This window comes from Oryza brachyantha, chromosome 1 (assembly GCF_000231095.2).
Source record: "Oryza brachyantha chromosome 1, ObraRS2, whole genome shotgun sequence".
In the NCBI taxonomy this organism is placed as follows: domain Eukaryota; kingdom Viridiplantae; phylum Streptophyta; class Magnoliopsida; order Poales; family Poaceae; genus Oryza; species Oryza brachyantha.
The window spans coordinates 10,368,556-10,390,361 of record NC_023163.2 but is presented as its reverse complement, the minus strand read 5'-3'; the positions used below and the strand labels follow the sequence as shown (position 1 = coordinate 10,390,361).

General features: G+C 39.9%; 2 protein-coding genes across 2 annotated transcripts; one reads left to right on the top strand and one right to left on the bottom strand.

Moving 5' to 3' along the window:
• Positions 1-8,415: 8,415 nt before the first annotated feature.
• On the bottom strand, positions 8,416-9,670 carry LOC121053288 (ervatamin-B-like). Its single transcript, XM_040520022.1, has 2 exons — positions 9,247-9,670; positions 8,416-9,165 (listed from the first exon to the last, which is right to left on the bottom strand). Exons 1-2 carry the CDS (start codon positions 9,668-9,670, stop codon positions 8,555-8,557), a joined length of 1,035 nt encoding a protein of 344 aa, XP_040375956.1. The 3' UTR covers positions 8,416-8,554.
• Positions 9,671-13,399: 3,729 nt separating this feature from the next.
• LOC102718701 (ervatamin-B-like) lies at positions 13,400-14,587 on the top strand. Its single transcript, XM_040520055.1, has 2 exons — positions 13,400-13,892; positions 13,995-14,587. Exons 1-2 carry the CDS (start codon positions 13,400-13,402, stop codon positions 14,585-14,587), a joined length of 1,086 nt encoding a protein of 361 aa, XP_040375989.1.
• Positions 14,588-21,806: the final 7,219 nt, after the last annotated feature.

The following is a 21,806-nucleotide window of genomic DNA, read 5'->3' as shown; positions in this document are numbered from 1 at the left end:
GTGGAAACTAAAAATTATCTTCTTCAACCTCTTGACAAATCTTCAGCCCCTCTTCCTATATATATGGCAAAACAAATTACTGTAGGGTTAAGTCTCCGCCCTAATGTTAAATCGGTCCATTGCTATAGATAACTACAAATAACCGAAAGGACATGCAACTTTAGCCGACTTAGGCCGCATTTGGATCTCCTCTTTCTAACCCAGATTCTCTCGTTTTTTACGCGCACGCTTCCCAAATGGATAAATGGTGTATTTTTTATAAAAAATTTCTATAGGAAAAATTATTTTAAAAAATTATATTAATCTATTTTATTTTTTATAGTTAATAATTAATTAATTATATACTAATAGATTAGTACGTTTTCTGCCGGATAACTAACCCTCCTTCCCATGCAAACGTGACCTTAGATGTTTAATTTACTTTTACTATACTCACTTCATTTTTCTAAAATATATGAGTCATTATTGAAGCTATAACGTTTGACCATTTATTCTATTAAAACATATAGTGTATGTGCACACTAAAATCATGGTTGAATGCAATTTTAATAATAAAAGAAATCACAACAAAAGTAAATGATACTGTATAGTCTTTTTTCCTAATAAGATGAATTATCAGAAAGTCTTGTCAAAAAATTGACAGTGGGCTCTTCTATTGTAATCAATTCCGGAATCCATACAAATACGAAGGGATATTTTATCCTTACCAGCTATATGTGTATCACATTTTAAATAAAACAAATGAATTATATACTTAGATTGATCTGCGTCCGATTCTTTTATACCATCAGGCATTTTCTGTTGTTGTCACGCACGGGGATCGAGAGAGTGCTTCACCGCCACCTAGGAGGTCCAGCAATCCGTTTCACAGCAGGAGGAATTGGCCACACCTTTGTGGTTTTCCTGTGGCAAGCGGACCAAGAGAGGGCTTTCCGGCTCAGCCCACTCCAGGAAAATGGAAGAGAGGTATCGATTTTCCCCCACAACAGAGGGGAGAATGCTTTCACTTTCTCTTATCGCCACATAGTCTGCATCACCTTAGAAAAATTCCCGCTGGATTTCTGGCACAGGTATGGTGTTGCCTCCTGCATCTCAGGCTTCGCAAATCTAGTCAATATAGATCATGCTTGCTTATATAGCCATGAGTTTGCGGCCTTTTTTGCTCTAATCAAAGTAGAAGCTGTAGAACACATTCCACACCACCTTGCCTTCCACAAAGCTGATGAAACAAGCGTTTTCGCTGACATCTTCATCAATGAGGTTTGGGACAACACAGATGCTCCCCCCTCATTGTCTCCACATAGGCCACCACCCCGGAGCCATGCACATCGATCCCATGCACTTACACAGCACCATACCAACAACATATCACCAACACCAACCGACCAAGGAAGCAACCCATTTTCTTCCAATGCTCTATGTTCCTCTTCTAGAACTATCACAAGAAACCTAGGAACTTTTGGGTTCATGGCACTAAGAGCAGAAAAAGACTTATCTCGAAATAACAACCCAAAGCTTCATGATGTGCTAGCACTCATCTCTTTGCTGCCCAAGCTTTCTCTACCAGCCTTCCCAGTACGCACTCCACATGCAACGGTGATCTTTGAGCAAGGGGCCTTTAAATTCACTATGCAGCTCACCTTCCCTTGCTATACACTTCTGGATTTTTGTTCGACAAATAGACGATCTGGATGAGCTCACCTTCCCTTGCTACAACTTAACCACACGAGTTTTTGTCAGAATGTCAGCGAGAGCCTTGCAGTACTCTCTTCTACCACAGGATGACAAAACCTTGAGCCTGTTTCCCGCAATAGATTGCCGCTACTCCACCAAAAATGCAATTCCAGCAAACCCAATAGCAACAGATGTTACTCCTATTCTCTAGCCTTCTCCAATCAGCCGGCCATGAGGCAAACATCAATTCAGCACACACTTAGCCTTCTCCAAGCAGAGCCATCAATCATATTACCTTCTCCTCCAATCTGCATCATGTCACCCTAGTTCATCTCTGCTTACTGCCAGCCTAAGAAGGATTCTGGTGCACACCTACTCATGGCAACCCAACCCCTGGAAGAAGGTCCTTGCTGCCTGATCAAAAAACCCCTCCGTCCCCTAGTTGTTAGCTCACTTAACTTCGTGTATGGGATAACTATTTTGCCTTTAATCTAATAAAAAAGATAATCATGATTATTATATTGCTAATGAATTTTTAATCAATATGTAAATAGGAACATAACTGAGAGACATAGACAAACATACCAGGTGTCCTTCGACCGGAAGAAAGCTTAGATAATCACCTGTAGCTTGGCTGCTACGATCAAAATGTTTGGCTTCTTGGCGCAATAGCAAAACCTGCTTTACGCCGTGAAGATTTAATGACCTGGTGATCAAAGTGTTTGGCTGCTTGGCGCAATAGCCGAACCTGCTTTACGCCGTGAAGATTTGATGATCTGGTTTATGCATAATGAGAGTTGATGAGGGAAAAAAGGAATCAAGACTGTTATTTTATATTGTTGTTTTTTTACTTCTTCCAATAGCAAGCATATAGTAATCAGATCAGACTATGATTCGTTTGTAGTAGTACTGTGTCAAAGTCCAAATCTATATGATATAGCTGTAAACAGATATTAATCGGATCCGATATATTTTTTCCCATCCGGTATCTAACTCTGACTTGAAAAACAGATAAAAGCATCCGGTATCTAACTAACTTCACGTGCTCTGAGCCAATTGATTGGATTTACATTGCTTCTATTATTTATTTACTTACGTGTATGCGTTAATCTATACTAATATAAAAAAGGGAGTTAGAATTTTTTTATAGTCACACTACCAAATGTACACAGATTTTTACTAGATTCATTTTCCATCGTTAAATGGCCATTTACGATGGCTTAGAATATTTTGAAACATCCCTCTCTTGCAATCCTATCCACATGACACACCCGCTAATTACGCTGTGCCGACGTTGTCGCGAAACAAACCCGCCCAGCGCCATCGCCGCCTGACGCAGGTCGCCGCCTCCTCCCGGCAAGACAAGGACGCCGCCCCCTTCCGGCGCAGGCCGCCCCCTCCCGCTCAGGCCGTCGCGCCCGGCGCTCAAGACGCTCAGCCCCGCCGTCGCCTCGCCATCACCCCCGCCGCCGCCGGCCGCGCCATCCCCTCGTTGTCGGCCTCGCCGTGCCATCACCTTGCCATCGGCCTCGCCATCATCGCTGCCGTCGTCGCCTCGCCGTCCTCCTCCTCCCAACAAAATTGCTCGCCTCCAGATCTGTACCGCTCCTGGCCGTCGGGACGGGAGCGTCTGCGTTCGACCGCTTCTTGTGCCGTGCGTGCTCCTAGGCGCCACCGGACTGGGCTCGGTCGCCTCCCTCTTCATGTAAGTGGGACGACGAGATCTCTTCCTCCTCCTCCATCTGTTGTTTCAGAGAGCTATTTCTTTCATTCCTTGTGTCCAGCCAGTTCAACGGCGTAGTTCGGCAGCGCCATAATAGCCAGATTACTAGAACGGCGGCGGCGGCGAGGTTGGAGTAATCCATTTGCATATTGATATACTGACTAGCTATATATATAATTTTCTACAGAAAATAACTCTAAAATCTTTCAATACACAAGAACGTTTATTGTGTCTGAGTTCTTGCAATGCACACAGTATACTTGCATGATTCTGTGAGTTGAACTTCGGATTCAAGAAGGATTCTGTGAGTTGAACTTTGGATTCAAGAAGTCTTACTTGAGCCTATTCTTTTTGTTAATTCATTTTACCTTCCTTCTGTCTCTTTTTACATATATTGAGCTGTGAAAGAAACTAATTTTGTGTTCTTTGTTACTTGAAATCTTTGGATCGATTTGTTATATGAAGGAATCCGAGTGAAAGTTGTTGTCTACAGTCCATGAAGTTTCAGCCAACTTTCGCTACCGTCTGTCTTACATTTGTTTCTGTAGGGTTACGATGACAGGGGGGCAGTAATTGATGTTGTTGCATGGCACGATGGTGATGTCTGGAGGGTTGTTGTTGATACCCAGGGCCTTGAGAGCAACCAAAATTGTGGAAAACTTGCAGATTTTGTTCCATTGACAAACTACAGGTATGATTGATTTGCTGTTTTCTTATTAAGATTGTAAATCAGAACCAATAATTGTATGCATGCAGACTCATGGTTCATCGCCCATTTCTTATCCCAGGTGTATTATTTGTTGGTTATCTACTTGTGTGTGTGCTATAGGAACATGGATACTTACTGTTCTGAGATGAAAGTTCTAATTCTCTTAAGCCCTTAATCAACAGTGCACTGACTTGGTTTTTGAATGATTTATAACACTGTTACTATGTGTCCTTTCTTGTGTCTGGACCTAACGCCCGATTTGGACTTATGAAACTACATGCATAGCATGTAGAACTAGAGACCTAGAAGACCATGATCAAATACGTATACTTTACTATGTAAAAATTGTATTACCTATTTCAGTTATATTTACAATACAATATGTTGTTCCGATAACTTATATCATTCAATGCATCCATATTAGTTATACAAACTAAACATCTTCCATTTTCTATGTTCTGTTTTGTTTAAAATTATCTGCAGACTTGAGTGGAAGTTTGGGATTTTTTAGCAAATTAGATGCCTGCTCTTTTGTAGCGAACATTTACGATGATGGAAACCTTGTTAGTATAGTAACTGGTTGTTCTCCTCATGCTACCCATGTTGCGGGAATTGCAGCTGCTTTTCATCCTGATGTATGTCCTTGACTCTTTGGTTTTCATTTTATGAAAGTTATAGAGTCACGGCTCTTGTTGACAACGTATTTAAACAGGAACCTTTGCTCGATGGAGTTTCACCACTCCGACGCCCACCTTCGGCGCCCCAACCTCAACCGTCGTTGCCGGACGCTGCCAGCCACGCCCACGCCCACGCCAACGCTCGTCGCTGCCCGCCGCCCCCGCTCGGATCAAAGGCGTCGCCGCAATAGTCTCCCTCCCCTGCTCCAGGGCATGACCACCACCATCATCACCTGCTGTTCCAAGCCACCGTGAACATCCTTTTCAAGCTTTTGCAATTGTTTAGTCTTCTGTTGTTGCGCCTGCCTTCCACCAACACTCCTCCTAGGCATCGCTGTCGTGAGGAGCAACTTCAGGCCACCTCTCTACAGGTTGTCCTCTTTAAGACTGCCAATGAATGGCAAATGTGCTTTGCTCATTTTCCTCTTTTACCTCAGATTTTTTTCTTTGGATTGCATCTCCAGTTGGTTTTTTTGGCTTGATAAGGTATCCGATTTTTGTTGATGTAGATGGGGAATTTTTGTGCTTTCCTTTTTTTGGTTGAAATTGGGAGTGCAGAGTACATTGTATCTGTTGATGCTGTAGGATCACTAAATGTAGATAGATGTGAGTGCTGGAGCTTGAGGATATGTGATTTTCTCCTAGATGTGTAGTTGAAGTGGGGAGTTTTGAACCCATCATATGATGTGTTTGATACAATGCTCCCAAGAGGAGCAACTAATTGGTTTGTAACTAACTCCATTACATGTTCATGGTGAAATTTTGATCATTCAATTGACAAGTTTATGTTTTGCTATGTTTGTTGCAGTGAACAAGTTGATGGAAAAAATGGAATTGAACTACTGCAAGATATACTGAAATTGAGTCATTGGGTAAGATAAGTCTGACAAATTACTTGCTGCACTAAAAATCTTCTATCATGCTTTTGTGTTTCAACTGATAGTGTTCACTTATAATTTATAGGTACTTTGTCTAGGAGAAAAAAACTGAGGAAAAGCTCCGGATATCGTTGCATATTTCATAAATTTTCTTTTACTTTGTGAGGTAATTAGTTTTTTTTAGTAAATTAACTATTTTAATTCCACCTTGGGCTTTACTTTGGATTGTGAGAGGATTTATCTGTTCTCTGTCCTACAGACGGGTGTTGATTGGTCTTTTTAGCCCTTAGCATCTGACTTGTCTTTGGGAGGAACATGTGACATGTTGTGTGCAAGTAGCTACTTTTTTAAAGCGATTATATTAGCTGTTTTTTTGTTGTTTAGTTAGAACTTTACTACCTAAGAGCAGTAACATTTTGTCGTGTTGAGAACGTCTTACGTTAGTGCTGCTTGACAATGGAGTCATCATCTTTCTTCTAACTTTACCAAGATAATTCCTCATTAAATTAGTTTGCTTCACCAATTAGTATCGATTTCTATTTACTATCAATTGTACTAACCATGGTTGGTACTCTTTCAAAAGTGTGATCACCATTTCTTTCCTGAATGTCTACATTTCTATCAGTAGAGTTCTGTCCCATTGATGGCTCGGTCGTTAGGTTCCTCGATTATTTTGCTTAAACACGGAATACCTTCAAACTAGAGCAGCCAAATGGTGGCTGTTCGTACAATTAAGTTCAAGCAACAGTAATGGTGTTGATGTGGTCAAATTATTAAAGAGCATTATAGTGTACATCCATATAGAATTGATATTGTTGACAATTAGAAATTTTTTAAAGTTAACGGTGGTTTTTGATGGACCTGTGCATTGAATGTTTTATATTACCTCCATCCACACTATCAACAAGAAGAAACTCCTTTTAACATCATCAAAGGCTGCATGTTAGCGGCAAATGTGAATGGTGCTTCGATACCAAGCTGCCACTACTTTATGCCTAAAGATACACAAATTATGATCAGTGTTTTATTAAGCTAATTTTTCATATGTTGTTGTCCCTATTATTGATCTCTCGAAACCCTATGTGACAGTATGGCTTGGTCTCTTGAGCCCTGTTTGGTGCACCAGCTGCTTGAGGAAACCCCGCACGTGAGTATTGACCGCTCTTTCTCCCATAGTTGATTGTATGTTGTTGCTTAAGCAAAAGATGGTACCTGAAAAACACCTTGGCAGGCTGGCTACAATTACACTGGTAGTCTTAAAAGTATTATATATCACTGCCTTCATGGTTTTTTTCGCTTCCAGTAACTACAAGCTTTTTTTAGGTTTAACTATATAATTGAGATACATTACATATGACTTAAAAACCATCATGAAGCTGCCATCATTTATTTAGAGGAAATGGTTTACATATTTTTATGCTTATCATATGGACTTGAACATCCTAGATGACATGTGAAAGTGTACTTAGTTTGAACTCTTTTCTCCTATTTTTAGTCGTATTCCGGTATATCAAAATTAATTCAGCTAGAAAGAAGGTTCTATGTGCTATTTAATTGATAGTGCAACCTCTAACTTTTAGTAGATATAAATTTTAAATGCAGCAAATGATTGCATGGTTTTATTCTTAGGCGTAAAAAGGATTATCATGTAAGCAGTAAATTTTACGATGAAAATCATGTAATCTTGACTTGATGGCAAATTGTAACAGTTACTCTGATAGATCTGTTGACCCCCCCCCCCCTTCTTTTATTTCTGCACAGATGCAAATACAATGTTGTGTTTGACATACTTCGGTTAGAGACCGTATCAATTGAGCATATACAGTTACTCTTTGATTAAGTTGGAGATTGTCACTTGGTCATTACTGTTTGAAGCATTTTTGCAGATGCCTGCGATTTTGTATCCACTCGATCATCCTGGCTAATCATAGTGTTTTTTAATTGTAGTTATACTGGTATATGCATGAGCTGATTTGCTTTTCAACACTTCTATTTGCTATCTTGATGTAAATGTTTAGATAAGTAAGTTTTCTTAATCATGACAAATTATAATAAATTAATTGACGGAATTGCATGTTTTGAAAGCTCGTTGTAGTTGCTTGTTTTGAAAACTCATTACGGTGGTGCCATAAATTACTTCAAATGGAATTAATAAATATGAAACTCACATATCTGTTAATAGATATCATTTGGTCATTTATGGTGGGTTATGTGTACTTTCAGAAATTCTAACGATGATATTTTGACAAAGATGGTATTTCACTATGCAGCTTAAAAAAGATGAACATACTTTTGTGCTTCGTTTTAATTTATATGGATCAAAACGTGCTTTGCACGTGCACAATTACTAGTTAGAGCTAATCGAGGAGTTAGTTAGAGCTAAGTTAGTTAATATCTCCTATATAATCGGCGCATGAGATGTATCTGCGGTTTTTTCAGCTTATTAAATCACAAGCATCGATATAGATTTATCACAATCGAACAGTTATTTATTTTTTTATTTTTCTCCGATTAACGTAGTAATTTCTAGCCCCAGAGCGAACAAATGAAGCATACTTTTTGGGCTATATTAAGATAGATAGAGGAATATGGAAGATGGGTGGAAGGGAAAGACTATTACGGATGGCGTTCCGTACATGGTCAAAGAGAGCGAAATTAGTGGTATAAATATCCATGATGTGAGTAATATTCTGTCGACAGCAAACAACAAAAACTTATTCATTCATTTCAATAATTTATATATCTCTCAAACATTATTGTTCCTTAATTATTCCACACGTGACGGAATTAACTCGAATCAGAGGAAGAGGAAGAAGAGGACGACGAAGACGAAGACGACGGAGGGCGGCAATGGAGGTGGCCTGGTCGGCCGGCTAGCTAGTTAGCTAGCTAGCTAGACGGTGGGGTAGAAGGGGGAGACGGCGAGGCCGCAGGTGCCGTGCGGCGACGCGACGTCCTTCTCGAGGAGGATGTAGCCCTGCTGGCCCCAGGTCTTGCCCCACGAGTTCTTGGCCACCCAGTACTTCTTCCCCGTCGCGCCGTCCTGGCAGTAGCCTACCAGCGTCACGGCGTGGTTGGGCTTGGGCGCCCCGCCGGCGCCGCACCCGCACGGGCCCGGGAACACGCCGGAGCCGTAGAACTGGAACGCCGGCCCGCTCGCGTCGATGTACGCCGTCACGGGCTGCCTCGCCACGGCCGTCATCAGCTGCCGCTCGTCGTTGGGCGGCACGGCGCGGTGCCCGCCGATGCGCGCCGCGTGGTTGAACAGCATGTCGTCCACGCGGCACTTGCCCCGGAACCCCTCGTACCGGTACTCGCTCTCCGCCGTGATGCCGCCCTTGGCGACGACGAAGTCGAAGGCGCGGTCCGTGTGCCCGCCGCCGCACCCGTTGCTGTTGCCGTCGCAGTCCACCAGCTCCTGCTCCGACAGCGGCGTCAGCTGCCCCGTCCTGATCTTCGTCAGCCCCTCGATCGCCGCCACCGCCGCGAATGCCCAGCAGGACCCTGCAATGGAATAATGCAACCAACGTCAGCGACGGCGGACGTATACCTTCGTTCGCCGCCGGCGAGCTAGCTTCTACTTACCGCAGGCGCCCTGGTCCTTGACGCCGGTGACGGCGCCCTTGAACCTCCAGTCGATGCAGCAGGGCGTCCAGATGGGGTCCACGGGGCGGGGCGCCTCCTTGGGGTGCGGCGGCTTGGCGCCGGTGTAGCCGGCCACGAACTCCTCGTTGGTGAGGTCGGCGAACTGGTTGATGCGGACGGCGGTGTCGTAGCTCGCCTGCGGCTTGTAGCTCCGGATGAAGTGGACGTTGTCGCGGAAGACGGCGAAGCGGTGCTCCTTCTCGCCGTGGCACGTGTACGCCTTGCCGAACCTGGCCATCCACTCCTCGAACATGTGCATCGTCACGCCGTCGTCGCTGCCATTGTTGTACGCGCTCGCCGTTCCCTGCAACGCCATGAACACAACAAGCAGGACAGCCGCCATGGGACGCGAAGGCGCCATCATGCTAATTATGACTAGCTCACTTCGATCAATCTATTTATTGCTTCTTTTGGTCAAGTTTGATCTTTTAGCTAGCTAGCTAGATATCGAGATTGCGATGAAATGCTGTGAAAGAGCCGGGCTTTATATAAGCTACAAGCTAGACACCATTAGCAGAGTAGGTTAAGAGATCGACCAAGTGTGTGTGTGCTTGTAGTTGCAGTTGGTAGATGTTTCATCGTCTGATCGAAATTGTTTACACAAGTGTATCGATCAACCAGTAGTTGGTGAAGGAAACAATAATGTACGGACGTGTAGTACATTATGGAAGAAGTTGATTAGTTCCATTCTGACTTGACTATGTTTAGTATCCTGCGAATTATCTTGACAACTGTTCAAACATATTGTTTGACATGTACATTCCAACGAACTTGATCTTTTCCTTGACATTGACATGTTCAGTGATCCTCAGTCTGAATGATGCTTCCGGTCGATCATGATCCATGGAAACAACCCACAGTTTCTCTTCGTCGTTTGATCGTTTCTGACGACCAAGTTAGTGCTACGGTAGAGTGCACTGCATGTTTTTCCACAATTTGCATGAAAACATAATACAGAAATTAAAATATTCAACAATGTACAGTGTCAAATAATCCACGCGCAACACTTAATTTCTCACGCTAAATGTAGGGATCGAGTATTAAACACACTCTGCTTACATAACATTGTCGCATAATACTATATGAAGCATATTACTTAGTCGATTCGACGACGATCAGTTGAGCAGGTAGTTGCCACCCACGAAATGCATGCTACCAATTGGTTCAATTTCAAAAGCTTACACAGATAAGGGCAGAATACATGCATAAATCGATATGCTTGTATTGTACGGTTTCAACTCCTAAATCACCAAATGATACTGTAGCCAGCACATAATGCAAGTGTTCAAATCGTTAATTGATTGCAAACCGACTATATGTGCCTGCATGTCGAGCTAGCGACTTCCTCGACGTTGACGACAACAATTGTGGCGAATCTCACAGGAGTTCAGTAGCCACTGACAGGCTCTGAAACAGCATCAGTTGGATATGTTTACGAAGTCGACAGATTTCGTCGCAGATTTAGTCATCAGCCAATGCAGAACCAACTAATTAATCAAATATGTATGGCTATTTTCGCCTAGCTGATGGTGATGGGTACAGCACAGCAGAAATCTAAGGCATAATTCGTTAATGATAGTACTGCAAGTAGCAATACGATAACGGTATAACTGTACTTAGGCCGTTGATTGAGTAGATTGGGAATTAATTAATTGGATCGTGATGCTGAAAGTTCTCTGAAGTGTTCGCTAGCTCTGCTCTTCGGTTTGAAAGGTTCAGTGTTGCCTGCAAAGCTGTCAGTGCAAATGATCGACTTGCACAACGTCGATCGTTCGAGGGAGAAGTTGTCAGGTCAGCAAATTAATTCTCAAATTCCACTAGTTTCTGGCTGTTATTATTACCTAACAATGAAAATGGACTGGTTGTTATGATGTCTCGCTCGATTTGCGTTCAAATAAATGATGAATTACCTAACAAATTACAAGAACACTCCTGTGGCATTGATAGATGGAGCTGATCCAAGTTCTACTTGAACACTTGTACTCCAGTGGCGCTGCATATATTGACGCACATAATTATACAATACAACTTTTTGATGATGGAAAATTAAAGTCGATCAATTATTAATTGCTAATCACTTCACCTCTGTTGTACAACAGATGGACTCCTAAAATGCGCATCTCTTAAATCATTAGAAGACTAAAAACATTAGAATTTAATATGTCTAATGACATCAATAGATTTTTCATGAAAAACACTTTCATATGTCTATATTTTTAGTAATTTTTATAAATCTCATGATGAGGCTTATGCATTGGAGACTATTTCTATGTCAACAAAAGCAAGTAAGTAGTAGTATTATTACGAGGAGTTTTTATAATATACACTTTTGTTAACGATCAATTTGGCTAGCTGGAATGTATCATTATTTTTGAAAATGAAAAATATACCTATGTGGCTATGTTGCCTGGCCAAATGGCCGGTATCACGAATCAAAACAGTTTGATGCCGAGCACACAGGAAAGTGAGTGCAGTGAGCTATATAGTTATGTAAAATTTCTTTTTATAAAAAGGTATAGATATGAATAATTAATGTATATATTTTTTGAGGGAAGAGTCGTGGTAAGAGCAACTCAAAGAATTAGACAGTGTCGAAAGGCCAAATTAAGGAGCTGCTATTTATAATCGAGACAGACCGATTTGGTAAGCATTTCACATAGTTTTCTAATATAGCCCTTAAGCACATAGTTTCTGCAAAACAAACCATAGAGGTATTAATTATTGTATTCAGCCACCAACATCTGGCTTCAACAAAAATATTCAGCAAACTGGTCTATACCTACCATGAATAGTCTGAACTGATCATATCCATCCTTCAACCAATGATTTATTTGATGTTACATGACTAAGATCGTAAGTTTGCTAAATTATACTCATGTTGGGACATTAGGATCTTGTGGTTGTTGAATCCTTAATAATCGTCTTGGAACGAAGGAATGGTTCAATCCGCCAATCATTACTACATGGACGCTTCACACAGGAAAGGAGAAAACTTCAAATGAAATTTTCAGTAAGGTTGGTCCCTATGGGATATTCCCTAAAAACTTATTCACCAAATGACATTCCATATGAATCACAGGAATAAAAAAACAGAGTAATAGGAAAAATATAGGATTCTGACAGGAATGTAGGTGGTAAAATAGAGGATTGCAAAACACAGGAAAAACATAGGAATGACTGTTTGATTGGACCATATGAAAAATACAGAAATTTAAGAAGAGATATAGACTCAGGGCCCCTTTGAATCACATGAATGAAAAAAATAGAGGAATGGGAAGAAACATAGGATTCTGACAGAAATGTATGTGTAAAATAGAAGATTGCAAAACACAGGAAAAACGTAGGAATGACCGTTTGATTGGACCACAGAAAAAACACAAGAATTTAAGGAGAGATAAAGACTCAAAGGATTTTTTCCATGAGGTTCTACCTCTTGTTAAATTTTCTACAAAACGTGTATAGGAAGAGATATTCCATAGGAATTTCATAGTATTTCATAGAGTTCATTCCTTTGATTCAAAAGGCTTTATAGGAAAAATTCATATAGGAGTGAAATCCTCTAAAATTCCTATAAATTTCCTTTCAATCAAAGGAGGCCTCAAAGGATTTTTTCCATGAGGTTCAACCTCTTGTTAAATTTCCTCCAAAATTTGTATAGGAAGATGAAATTCATAGGAATTTCATAGGGTTCATTCCTTTGATTCAAAGTGTTTTCTAGGAAAAATTTCTATAAGAATGAAATCCTATAAAATTCCTATGAAATTTCTTTGAATCAAAGGAGGCCTTAAAGGCTCATTATTTTGTTCCAAGAAACATATATATATTAGTTGTTATAGCAACTTAGCATATGTAGCAAGATGAACAAATACTCAGTTATATCGAGCGTACTGACCCAACTAGCTTAATTTCTTCATCCTATTGCATACACAACAACAACTCCCTGGTTAGGTTAGAAGGCCATATAATAATCATAAGCATCAATGTATTGTCAAGACTCGAGAGGTCTATATAAACCATCCACACACAAGAAATAAACATAAGCTAGTATACACGCACTAAGGCACACAAAAGACAAGCATATAATCTACTCAAAATGGCTTCTTCCAAGCCTTACCACCTTGGGCTTGTCCTCTCCATCACTTGCCTCCTGCAGGTCCTGCTCGCCGCGGCGAACCCCCCGCCGCCGCCGCCGCCATGCGAGAAGTCCGACAAGGAGCTGAGGTTCATGTTCTCGCAGTGGATGTCCACGTACGCGAAGCACTACTCGTGTCCCCAGGAGCAGGAGAAGCGGTACCAGGTGTGGAAGGGCAACACCAACTTCATCGGCGCCTTCCGCAGCCAGACGGAGCTCTCCTCCGCCGTCGGCGCCTTCGCGCCGCAGACCGTCACGGAGTCTGCCGTCGGCATGAACAGGTTCGGCGACCTGACGACCGGCGAGTTCGTGCAGCAGTTCACCGGGTTCAACGCCACCGGGTTCGTCCCGCCGCGGCCGACCCCGATCTCGCCGCACTCGTGGCAGCCGTGCTGCGTCGACTGGCGCTCCAGCGGCGCCGTCACCGGCGTCAAGTTCCAAGGCAATACTTGCGGTAAGATCGATCGACCGACGAGCTATCTCCGGTCAATTCCATTCATTCTGTGCTTAAGTAGTTGTTGGTTAATTTGGTTTGGTGGGAATCAATCAATGGCAGCGTCGTGCTGGGCGTTCGCGGCGGCGGCGGCCATCGAGGGCCTCAACAAGATCAAGACCGGCGAGCTGGTGTCGGTGTCGGAGCAGGTGATGGTGGACTGCGACACCGGGAGCTTCGGCTGCAGCGGCGGCCACTCCGACACGGCGCTCAGCCTGGTGGCCTCCCGCGGCGGCGTCGCGTCGGAGGAGGCGTACCCCTACACCGGCGTGAGCGGCAGCTGCGACGTGGGCAAGCTGCTGTCCGGCCACTCGGCGTCCGTGTCCGGGTTCCGCGCCGTGCCGCCCAACGACGAGCGGCAGCTGGCGCTGGCGGTGGCGCGGCAGCCGGTGACTGTGTACATCGACGTGAGCGCGCCGGAGTTCCAGTTCTACAAGGGCGGCGTGTTCCGGGGCCCCTGCAACGCCGGGAGGGTGAACCACGCCGTCACCGTGGTCGGCTACTGCGAGAACATCGGCGGCGACAAGTACTGGATCGCCAAGAACTCGTGGGGCAGCGACTGGGGCGACCAGGGCTACGTCTACCTCGCCAAGGACGTGTTGTCGCCGCAGGGCACGTGCGGCCTCGCCACCTCGCCATTCTACCCGACGGTGTAACGTACGCCGCCACGCCGCGACCGGCCGCCGGCGATGGCCGACCATGCATGCATTCGTGAGGCTTTTATATGTGCCAGTGTGTGTAAGTGTAACCCGTCCATCCGTTGACCACTCGGTAATTTCTAGTTTCTACCTGCTGTGAGAATGCAATCATTCAAGACAATAAATCAATAAATACATACGAATTTCCTCTCTTTTGATCAACAAATCGGTGGGATCTTCATATTTTTGCTTCAGTTAATCTTCCCACTATAGCGAACAGAATGTGGCATCCAACATAAACAGTTTTTTTTATTCCAAAGCCAGGCCAAGGAGGCCACTACTATATTATTAGAGTGGTAATGGGCCAAGGCCCATGGGTACTTGCATATCATCTAAATAGTTATCAAAAAATATAAAACAATTTGACAAGATAGATAAATATGAGTTATATCACTCCATAAACATGTAAGTTTAAATTCAACTTCTATAAGTTGTAGCAAAAAAATAAACAAAACTGGAACTAAGTTTATGTATATTCATAATTGTAGGTAGATTGTTTTCGGCTTAGGGTTTAGGGTTAATATTAACAATAGGAACGCTCACACATGTGTTAGTTTGAGAATTTTTTTAAGTTGTAGGTAGATTGTTTTCGGCTGTCCATTGGGTGAGGATATGATGGTTAATATTAATTCTAACTCTCATGAGAGGTGAGGTCCATTTATTATACAATTTAAAATCAATTAAAGTTATTTATTATATAATAAGGATAGTAGTGTTTCCTTATTTAAAAATACAAAGATTTACTATTGTTAAAAATAGAGTAAAGTATATGGCCGGTCCTTGTGACGCGGTACCACTTAAGTCCATAAACTTAGAAAATACACGTTTAGGTCTATGAACTCGTTTTAACGTCTAAAATCATGGATCTGGATGATACATTAAAACAAGTTTATGGGCCTGGATGGTACATTAAAACAAATTCATGGACCTAAACGTGAATTTTCTAAGTTTATAAACCTAAGTGATACCGCGCCATAAGTTTAAGCACCGACCATGTACTTTAATCTTAAAAATATTTACTTGTAATCTTACCTCTTGACAGGTAAGCCATATATGTATGTAATTCTAACCATTGATTATTAGGTTTTATTTTATTCATTAAAAATATTCAACTATTTCTATTGATATGCCATTACTAAATAAGTAAACTATTGAAACACATGGTTAACCTAGTTGAATCATGCATACCATTTACTAATTAAAGCAGGTCTAGTATGCGTGCATACATTCAAATCATAGGTGTGCATGTATGTCATTTGACTTTTCAAAAATTCTAAACAATGGAACATCCTAAATATTAAAAATAATTTGAAATATATTAACCATATTTATTTTTAATTTGGAAAAATTGATTAGGTTTGAAGCCATTATTTGATATTTTCTTAACCAACATTGAAAATGTCTATCCTATTCAGATAAAATAGTGTGTGTATTATTATATAATTATTTTTAACAAATATAAAAATTAGCTTGCTGCCATGAAACTATAAATTTTAAACATTGGAAGTTTGGAAATTACACGTACGTATTTTTATCAATACAAAATCTTTGTATTTTCAATAATAGAACACTACTACATTCTTTATTACATAATAAATAACATTAACTAACTTTAAATGATATCACAAATGACTCTTACCCATGAGGGGTAACACTAATATTAGTCATCAGATCTACAAACAATGAACAGCCCAAAACAATCTAGGTGCACCTTAACAAAATTCCATTTTGGTAACTATAGTTGTTAAACTTATAGTTAGAATCATATCTGCAACGACAAGAATTTGAGTTTAATTATGTGCTTTTACATGGATGGAGCTTGGCAGTTGTAAATTTTAGTAACATATTATCATATTAGGCAATTATAGCTGCTATACTTGTTGCTAACAAAACAAAATTCACTAGGTTTTATTTGATTTGGGTAAGTTGTTGATACTTTAAAATGCTTGGTTACCCGTCACTTCAGATTGGCAGTGACCAAATTCCACACACCTCCCAAACCTATGCTAATACTACCTCCAGGCTCCAGGCAATTTTATTTGCTGTTTCAGACATATGATTTGGCCTGTTCCCTCCATAATTTGAGTGTCTGAAACGACATATATTTATGTCTGGAGGGGTAACCATTTGTTTCTCTACGGAGGGACCATTCATTGGTTAATTAAAGCAAATTATGTCTGAAACGACATATAATTATGTTATGGGACGATTCATTGGTTAATTAAAGAAAATTAATAGTACGAACCAATTACTAACTATAAGCTTATTTTAGATCCAATATTTATAGTAGATTAGCTATAAGTTTGGTGTTTTACTAATTTTCTCCTATCTATTTCTCTTATATATGCATTTAATGCATATGTTTTGGAGCATGTCCTCATTAATTTTTCACTGTCTCCACTACACATATGCCTATAGGTACATTGACTTATAACATACTACTAGATAATACCCCACGCTTTGCTGTGGGATATATAGGTAAATATATGTTAAATATGTTGATATAATACATGAATATACTTAATTTAGGATACATGAATTCGGGATACATGAATGAATGCAGGTCAAGTAAGTTGAAATAATTAATGAATGTACGTTAAAATATTATGAAAATAGTAAATACGATGATGATTTGATATTGTTGCATATTAACCTTTACAACCTAAAAAATTATATATGATATAGTATGATTACTTGAACTGTTAATGGGTTATGACATGTTATATTTGCATGTGGAGCTTGTGTAGCATGTTTGCATGAGCTTTAAATATAATATAATAGTTGCTAGTGGATAATGACATGGTATGTTAGTATGTTGAGCTTTATGGATAGTGGGCAAGAACTATATAGCAAGAATAGATTATACTTTCTTAGAAAATGGGTAATGTTACGGTACCTTATAATAGTAGCGGTAGTAGTATAATAAATTTAAATCTAACTATATATTTTTAGTAAATATATTAAACAATGTATTTAAAACTTCGGTAATAATATATTTACCAATTCATCTATTTTAACATGATATATAACATATAAATTTATCGTAATGTTATATTTTTGAGTTCCCATTTTACTTCTATAAAAATTTCTACTACACCTACTGCTGGTAGTATAATACAATCAGAACCTTTAGATCTAAAGCAACGAATGACTCATAATTATTTGAGATTATGTTAAAAAAACTCCTAGAAACTAGAGGCCAAATTAAATAACTGATGACAATTTGAGTCAATTCCATTTGAACTGTTTATTCTGTAATCTGTATAGTGAAGTTGAGTACTTGTCTGTATCCTAGCTTGTTTGCTCGTATAAGATCCACAGGATCGATCCTTAATTAGCTGTGTACGATTAGTCACTAACAGGAGCCACACATGTCACTGAAACAATGAGGGGCAAATAAGGATCTTGTCCATATTAGGTGTCCTCATTTTGGATTATACGGTTATGAAAATACATGATATATCTTAGAGAAATCAATCACTATTTTCTTTATCATGTAGCAGGCTGGCAGAGAACATCGCTGCTTTCAGCACGAGAATTGCCTCCTTAGATTTATGTATCGTATGAATAAACGTTTTAATTCAGGCAACAAATTAATGTCACCGAAATTATAAAAACAATTGTACATGTTCTAATTAATAGCTAGCTATTGCACCTATTTGCACGTCTTAGTTGGAGGTACTACTATCAAAAAAACGTTCCATGATGAAGGCACCTATATGCATCAATAGGGAGAATTAATGTTCCATGATGAAGTATCAACCACATAACTACACAAAGTGCCAGGGCATTAGCACCGCTCGTGAATAGCTGTCACTGATATCTCCAAAAACAGGCACCCCGCGTGCTCAAAGTAAAAACCGATACAAATCGACACAAATTTTAACCTTATTATTGCTGACTATACAAAATATCTGAAAAAAAAAAGGGCTGGTGACCTAATGTGCTAGGTACTATATGTATAACCTGATATTAATGTTAATCTCATTTATGCGGGTGCAACATATATCCGACACAAATGTTCCTATCAACTTTGGCGGGTAATAAATATTAACCTAATTTGTGCCGGTTATTGAACCCGACACAGCTGACCTCTCTCGTTAGTGTGACGAGGATTTTGTGCGGGTCTATACCCCGTACAAATGAACATTAAGACACGGTACAAAAGGTTATTCTGTAGTAGTGTACTACCTCTGTCTCATATCTCATATTAAGGTCGCTTTTTAGTTTTTAGATACAATGACTCTTTGTCTTATTTAAAATATTTTGCGATTAATAATTTTATTGTTACTAGATGGTAAAATATAAATAGTACTTTATACCTGACTAATTTGTTTAAGTTTTTGTACAAAATTTTCAAATAAGACAAATGGTCAAAGCGTTGGACATAGAAATCAAAAAATAAAGTTATCATGGGACGGACGTAGTATGTGCTACCATAACTTAGAACTAGGACTAGTAAAACATGAGCTGTAATCTATATACTTGACATTAATGTATGATTGTAAGAATGAAACACATCGGACAGCAGGAGCAGAGATGGATATATAAGAAAACTGAAATCCATGAAATTAAGGTACAAAAAAAAATACTAGATATGGAATTGTTTTTAGTGCCCAAAAGAACGTTTGCTTAATTTATTTGAATACCAGCTGGGAAGCAGATGGTTCTGGAATTCATTCTCAACTTCTATGAGATCTGGCATTGTCAATGTGTAATAATCATGTAGGTGTCTGCTTGGGCCTTGGACCAAGCTAGTGAGTTAGCTTGGGATATTTAAAGATTTGTCACTCTTAATGTGCCAATTATTCTATATATGTATGATATGAATGTCCTAGAATATGGCATAAACACATGTAGTCGTAAATATCTAAATCGTTTACTGTAGTAGTGACAAATAATTATATTCGAAGACCATAATAATAGAAAAGATGAGAATATAATAGGATTGCACGTGCAGAACAGAAAGGATCGAACTTTGTTAGATTAATTGCTTGTTGGAATGTAGGAATGGAAAGAAAATGGGAATTCTGGAATGATAACAATGACTTAGAGTATTAGTCAAACAAATTTCCACAGCATTGGCAATTGGTCACAAGCCCACGACATGACAGTAAGTGCTCTATGGTATGAAACTTACCTCATTCTCATGTGATGGGAAGAGAAAAAAGTGGTCTGGCTTGGATTTGTTCTTTCCTTTACTTTTTCTACAAAATCATATGTAGCAATTTTTCTCTACTTTTTCTTTTGCATTTTGCTATTTCCATGTATAGTTCTCAAATCTAGTTGATGCATTAGTTCTACCAATGCCTTTCATTCATCTCTAAGCCGATGAGAAATTCGCCACCCGGTCATTCATTTTGATTGAAAGAGGTTTACATACCATGGTGACCTCAAACAAAGCCGCTTGAAACTCACAACCGGCCTAGAACAAGGATCGTTCTGGTGCAGCTACACTGTCTTCTCTCCACGTTCTCCACTACTCTAATATGGCACCAACAAGCAGTGATACCTATTGCTTCATATCACTGGTTGTTTGGGCAAGGTAATCCTTCCAAACTAGCTGGTGTGTTCCCAGTGTCTTTCATTTCTATTAATATTTACTTATGCTATATGCATCGCTGGCAACAACTTTACAACATCATCCTGTACGTTCATCAACATAGAAAATTTCACATATATAGATATCACTAGTCACATACACACTAACCATGCATTGAATGTGCACCACAAAAAAATAGTATCAGCTAATATCATTGTTCGTACATTTTTTCCACATGGTGTAATAAAGAGTACAGCTGTAGAACTTGGCGAAAAGAGAGACAAAGAGGAGTTTTGCGGGCAAGCTGAAGAAAAGGATATTTTCACATGAACTTTGTTATAATGCTCTGCCCTATTAGTATTAGTAGTATTTTACTGCAAGTATTACTATCGGTAAAAAAAATCTTCATTATTGATTTAGAATTCTACTGCCAGTAAAAATGTTGATTTGGTAGTATAAATAGATCTTATCTATTGGATTAGAAAAATAAACAGTTTATATAAGTTTTACAACTAATAGAGAGAATTGGAAGACACCTACATCAACATTGTGGGTGATCGATGATGATTAGAGGGGCATGCTGAATAGATTCATGCTTAAGGAGCATCTTTACTGTTTTAGCATCATGATTACAACGTTTCTACAACAATGCCTACAACAAAAAGTAACTGTACTTGACTTGCATTTTGAAGCTTCATTAATTATAATCTTATTTTTTAGTTCTCTAAACCAATCTCCAATAATCTAGGGCTACAGAACAACTACCTATCCTCTCACACTCCAGTTTGTGGCTATGGTAATTGTGTCTGTCAGAAAAGAAATAGGATACAAACCATTTGTGGTTCATCATTTGTGTTCATCACAAAGTCTCTTCAGTAGAACAGTTGAAACTTGTCGCACATGGAGCTCTGCGTGTTTGGTCCATTGCATTCCAGATCAACAATAATGTCATGGCACTGATGTTCTTATCCATGGTTTGATGATAGACTCTAGCCATCCCTCTCTGATCGATGCTGGCCCACTAAAAGCAGAGGGTATGTAGTGGTTTGAGAATGCACATGAGAAGAGAATAAACTAGAGTTAAGAGGCATGCGATCGAGATTTGAAAATGTCATTATGTATAATGATTGTTAGTTGAGTACTTACTTGCTTGCCAAAGCTAGGTAGCATTTTCCAACTATATACTCCTATACTCCTGATACCTTTCACTCCTAACATGAATACATGATGTACTCCTAGCTGTCTGTCATTGATATTGCTCGGTTACTTCTCAAACTTCATGAGTTTTGTATAGATGGTGATGCAACTCTAGCTTGTGTATATATATGGACAACTGAAGGATGACAGGCAACTCCATATGTTGTCAAACATATATATCACTAGTCACACATAAACACACATTAACCATCCATTGATTGTGCACTACAAAACAAATAGTATAAGCAATCATTGTTCCTACATTTTTGCACATGGTGTGATAAAGAATACAGTTGTAGAACTTGGTGAAAAGAGAAACAAAGAGGAGTTTTGCAGGCAAGCTGAAGAAAAGGTTATTTGCACAACATGAACTTTGTTATAATGCTCTCTCCTACTAGTATTTGTAGTATTTTACTGCCAGTATTACTATTGGTAAAA